The sequence below is a fragment of the Astatotilapia calliptera genome, chromosome 11 (assembly GCF_900246225.1).
Source record: "Astatotilapia calliptera chromosome 11, fAstCal1.2, whole genome shotgun sequence".
In the NCBI taxonomy this organism is placed as follows: domain Eukaryota; kingdom Metazoa; phylum Chordata; class Actinopteri; order Cichliformes; family Cichlidae; genus Astatotilapia; species Astatotilapia calliptera.
The window spans coordinates 12,333,581-12,339,491 of NC_039312.1; the positions used below are offsets into that span (position 1 = coordinate 12,333,581).

Sequence of the window (5,911 nt, forward strand, 5' to 3'; positions counted from 1 at the left end):
AGAACAGCGGGCATTCAACAAATGAGAAATCCTTAATTAAGAACAGTCATTTTAAAGTGATGTTAGTCGAAGTCAGAGTTGATCATCTTAAATAAATAAAACATCTTCATTAGATGTAAGCTGTATCAATTAGTTGTCTTTTTTTAAATACAATTATTAATAGAGTATGGAAACATTTTAATAGGTTAATTATAAATTGAAATATTTGTGTTGATATCCGTTTTTAAAAAAAATGAAACTATAACTTTTCATAATCATTCTGAAAGTGTGACATTAGAGGAAGCAACGAAAGGATGTGTGCCTACTTCTGCTTTTTGCACCACAAAAATGAAGAATGTGTAAAGCAATAAACCACTTTGCTTCAGCCGGTGAGTACTTCTGATCACTAACTCATGGTTTCTTTATTTTTTGGGACAGCTGGTGTATATTGACCTGTGTCATGATTGTTGCAGGTAAAACTTCAAATAATGGAAAGCTGGAGCCTGATCATTCTGGTAATAACGCCAGGTGAGGAGATTTATTTTTTAAATCTAATAAACAGGATATGTGATGACTAAAATGGAACTGCAGCGCTAATTCTGGAAATACATTTTTCTTCATTTTCTGCATTTTTGTCCAAAGGTGTCTGGAGCGGAGACTGGAGTGTGACGTCTGAAAATCAGTGTGCTTTGAAAGGAACATCAGTGTTGATCAACTGCAAATATGACTACCCTGTAGGTCACTTTGTTACTTCTGTCAGCTGGTTTAAAAACTTGTATGCATCTGGCAGATGGGGACTTTTTCCTCTTGATAAACTTACTTCAAGTCTGGACCACTTTAAATATTTGGGAAACTTCCGCGGCGACTGCAGTCTGAAGGTCAATGATGTACAACACACTGATGAAGGAGCTTACTATTTTCGTTTTACCACAACATTCAACAGATGGATGAGCATAAAACCGATGTACTTGTCTGTGGGAGGTAACAACTAATTACGAGAACATTTCTGTTTCGATGAGTTTAGCAAACATTTATTGATTTATGTTTCTTTATCAGAGCTGACCACAGTCATCGAGCCGAGCACTGTGACAGAGGGAGGTCATGTCGCGCTGACCTGTATGTCAGGCTGTCCTGAGCCTAAAGACATTGTCTGGTTCAGAGATGGGCAACCTGTGTCAAATCCAGTCTTCCAGGCCAGGAGAGAGGATGCTGGGGACTACTATTGTGCAGTCCATGGACAGGAATCAGTCAGATCCGCACCTGTGGCTCTGAATGTTCAATGTGAGTAGAGGGTTAAGAAAGCATACCACAGAATTCAAGTTACAGGCCCCGCTCTATTCACGTGCTACATGAATATATGATTAACTTTATTATATATGACTGTGTTTTTCTTTCTGTCTCCTGTGAGGAAGACCAATTGTTACAGGAGTACACTTGAATCTCATCATAATATTTCAATAACTTTGATCATGTGAATTATTAGAATCATTTTTGGACAATTGTGTCCAGAAATTGGCTCAAGTTGTACTTTTACATATCCTCACTTGGACATCACAATATATCACCTTTACTCTGGGAAATTAGGTTAAAGGCTGCTTGAAGTTTGATCTAAGTGTGAAATAAGGTCAGATAAGGTTATGTTTTATCCAGCATGAGCACCATTGTTGTGGCCCATGCCGATGAGATAAGAGACAGCAGGATGACAGAGGAGTTTTTTTGTGGCTTGTAAAAATTAGTTTTAAAAACAGAAAAGGGGAAGTAAAATACTGAAATTTTCCTTCATTGTATTTTATTTTTGTTGCATGTATTGACACTTTTAATGACTCCATCATTACGATCAGGATTTATCATCCATGTGGCTACACTTCCTTATCTCCTCTCAAGCAGACGCTCCCAGAGAAGTGACACTATCAGTGAGTCCATGGGGAGACATCCGCAGTGGAGGGACAGCGACTTTGACCTGCAGCAGCGATGCCAACCCTCCTGTGGCACACAGCGGATACAGCCTGTATAAGGATGGACAGCTTCTCAGTTCAGGGCAGAATTACATCATCTCTGACATCCTCCCCAGCGACAGAGGATGGTACTACTGCCAGGCATGGAATAACATCAGCTGGAGGGGCATCGACTTGATCAACTCGACAGAGGTTCACCTTGACGTTAGATGTGAGTGTGTCTGGTTACTTGGAAGCTATCTAGGAGGGCAATTAGACACATGGTCATGAGTACAGTGTCAGACATTTCAAAGGCAATCCTCAACTGACTGATATCACAACTTCCTGATGATTGCTACAGTCTGTCTGTTTGCTGTCACAATGTGTCAAAAAGTTCAGTCTGGAGGAAGTGATATTAAAATATCCATGCTGATGCATCATTTTTTAACTTTTTACAGTAAAGCACACATGTCGTCTAACTGGTTTCACCATCTACTTAAAAAGGAAATTTTCTAAGACCTGATTATTCACAAGTTAACAAGTTCTTTAGTGTTGTCCATAGGGAGAAGAGACTGATGAATGAAAGGACCAGAAACACATTTTTAAAAAATCTAATTGTTGCAGTCTAAGGTGACCCCCTTAGACTGTTTTTTAGTGTTTAGGTGGGTTTATGTGGGTTCTAAAAACTTTTATTTTAAACATTTATTTCCTAAATTGAGCTTCACGGAAAGAGTTAAATCTATAACAGTTTTTTAGGGCTCCATGGTCCAAATTAGTCCTACATGCCCACTTTAATTTAGAGATCACTTCTGGAAGACAAAGTCTGTCCTGTCCTAACAAATACGTGATGAAATTAGAGTTTAACTGATACTCTTAAGGTTTATTCATTCAAAGAATTAATCTTTAACAAGATTCCAACAAATGTAACATTTTCCACTGAAGTTAGGCATCAAAGTTAGATGCAAGATTACATGCAACCAAATTAATTAAAGTCAGCAGCTTTTGTGTGTGTGTGTGTGTGTGTGTGTGTGTGTGTGTGTGTGTGTGTGTGTGTGTGTGTGTGTGTCATCCTTTTTTTTAATTTACATTTTGGATCTTAAAGCTATTGAAAAGTGTATCTCTTCTGTTTTTATTAGGAAGACAAGAGAGCACATTTAAATGTAATTATTTTAGTTGTAATGTGTCTCTTCAGATTTTAGCACTCAAAGAAGAAGAGGTTGTGAACAGCTGATCACTTATCACCATTTTTCCTGTCTTTTTATAACAAATCTGTTAACAATCGTGATGTTTGGGCTTTTTCAGACCCTCCAACGAACATTTCCATTTCAGTGGATCCACAGCTGTTTGATGAGGGCAGCAGTGTCAATCTGACCTGCAGCGGTGTGGCTAACCCCGCAGCAGACAGCTACATATGGTACAAAATGGTTGACTCTGACGCCACCAGCTCCATGCTGCAGGTGGGCTCAGGACAGCTGCTCTCCCTTCCCTCTGTGGAAGAGTCCCACAGTGGAGTGTACCTCTGCAAGGTCAGGAACAGTCTCGGGGAGAGCAACTCAACTCAGGTGCTGCTGTCCATGCAGAGAAAGCAGGATGGTAGGAGCCAATACTTACAGATGCTCGTTGTATCCTCAAAAGGCAATCTGTGCCAAATACCACAACCTCTTAATCTGATATGAAAAATAAATCTTAAGTTGCCTCAATTCCTTTATTGAAATTTATTGAGCTAATTGACTATATGTTATTTCCAAGCTGAGTGTGTGCTTTCCCCTCAGAAGGGCAGTCCCTCCCAGTCGTGGCTGGAATTGGAGTTTTTCTTCTTGTGACACTAGTGGTGGCGCTTCTTCTGTTCCGGTGAGTCAGTAAGAGATGGAGAGTGAGGCTTTAGTGAGGCTGACTCATGTCATTTTTTGCACTTAAACACTTACTTAAATGTGCATATTTCTTATGTCACTGTATTTTTTTTCACGTGTTGCAGAACTTTTAAAAACGTGTCTTACCTAATGCTGTAATGAGTGTTAACATGCACCGTGTGTGTCATCTGAATTTCCATTCTGCTGCTGCCATTTTTAACACATCAGTCACCGCAGCATATTTCTACACTGACAGTCGGTATCTTGGCATTTAGTAGGGAGGGGAGCATTCATTGCTAGGGTCCATATCAGCACAGAAGGTCACTACTATACATAAAACGACTTTCATGGATTCTTTATAGATTGTGTCTGTACATTTAGTTAGTTTTGATATATTAAGAAACTCCTAGAAGGCAGTATTTTAGCATGTAAGCTGCCTGTGTTTGCTAGTATTACATAACAGCTTCCCTTAAACATTAGGAAACGTGACTGAGCAACGTAGAACATTCTGTTCTGGCTTGAGTTGGCACAACACATATTTAACCCTTGATTTATTTATCTTTTTAAATTTTGTTGTCATGGCAGGAAGAAACAGAAGACTAGCACAGACAAGAAAGTGAGTACATGCAAAAAAATCTTTAAATAAGCCATATCTGTCAGTTACACACAGGTTTGGGAAGTATCCCGCTGAAGAGCATGCACACACACACACACACACACAGATAGCAGACCAAATATTCTAGTAGAGTGATGATTTGGATGTGTCCACTCTGGCAGAGAGTGTTTGACTCCAGGCTCATCAGAACAAGATCAAGATCATCAGCTGCCGAAGATCCACCTGACACCACTTATGCTAACATCCACCCGCTTCCATCCTCGACTCCCTCTGCCATTTCTACGGCTTCACAGAGGAGCTCACACCGGGATGTAAGTAATGATCCACAGTCGTAACTGTTCAGCATTTCTGCTAAACACAACACACTCATATTACATCAACTTCTTCTTTCTCTTAGGATACCACTTCTTATGAAGATGAGGTTACCTATTCCACAGTGACCATCAGGCCCAAAGACCCCAGTTTTCCACATCACCTGAACTCCAACAGACGGCCACAGCACTCCTGGTATGCTTCCTCTCCAAACTCTGACATGTTCACAGCACAGCATTGTAGGGTTTCCACACACGTCTCCAACTAAAGCAAAATAACTGAAATCATCACAGATAAAAAAATTAAGATTTATCTTTATAACAATGGCTAAAGCCTGCACATTTCTAGAAACGTTACTAAAGGAGACACAACCACACTCCATGATAACAAAACTGATCTTAAACTGCCTCAGTGTTGCTATCGGTGTCTCATCATAAAGGTTATCACAGAAGTGACACCTGACACAGCTTCAGACTGCGACCCAACCACATTGTTCATTCCACTGTTTTCTCCTCAGGTCCGAAGCAAGAGAAAACAACGACTCTGTGATCTACGCCTCTGTGTTTAAATCCAGCTGAGTCTCTGCATTTTGTCATGTGCCCTCTTCCTCTCAAGAAAATAAGCAAGTTTAAAGCTCAGTGTACCGTCATCTTAAGGCAAACCTGTTTTCAGGAGTGTTAAAACGTTTGAAAACTAAATGTTTTTTATTGAAATAATTTTAATTATTTATAGCAATCATGTTGTTGCACTGTTTATGTTGTAAAAACACAACTGATCAAATTAATAGCATGTGAAATTTAAAATATGTTTTAAAGGATGGCAAGGAGAAAAAATGACATTTCTGTCATTCCATCAGCTAAGAGGTAATGAGACTGGTTCAGCTTGTGAATTAATTTGTTAATGGGATTGATTAATATATTATAAACAGATATGAGTCACAATTTTAGCTGACAGGGAGGAGGAGATTGGCGCTTTAGGAATTTCTTCAAGAATAATATTTTACTATTTACAGACAGGACAAAGTGTGACTTTCTCAAGAAACATCACAAACGAATCCAGGTCTCGATATTCTTCCTGTGGGTGCAGGGGTGTACGCTGTGCAGTGGCAGAGTACTCGTGTTATTTCTGTTAAGTCTGGGTTACTGTAAAACTGCTCTGTACTGTTATTTTATTTAGCTGAATTTATTTATTTAGCTCGAATGAATGAACAATGAATATTG

At 39.3% G+C, this 5,911-nt stretch overlaps 1 protein-coding gene across 2 annotated transcripts; it reads left to right on the forward strand.

The window, feature by feature from the left end:
- Window positions 1-454: 454 nt before the first annotated feature.
- LOC113031558 (B-cell receptor CD22-like) lies at window positions 455-5,840 on the forward strand. Of its 2 annotated transcripts, XM_026183732.1 has the most exons (10): window positions 455-507; window positions 622-960; window positions 1,036-1,260; window positions 1,867-2,145; window positions 3,216-3,506; window positions 3,686-3,764; window positions 4,349-4,379; window positions 4,541-4,690; window positions 4,777-4,886; window positions 5,209-5,840. In XM_026183732.1, the coding sequence occupies exons 1-10, from the start codon at window positions 468-470 to the stop codon at window positions 5,267-5,269; spliced, it is 1,605 nt and encodes a 534-aa protein (XP_026039517.1). In that variant the 5' UTR covers window positions 455-467; the 3' UTR covers window positions 5,270-5,840. The 2 variants fall into 2 exon arrangements, with proteins under 2 accessions (XP_026039517.1, XP_026039516.1); XM_026183731.1 differs by having other exon boundaries at window positions 4,777-5,276.
- The last annotated feature ends 71 nt before the right edge of the window (window positions 5,841-5,911 follow it).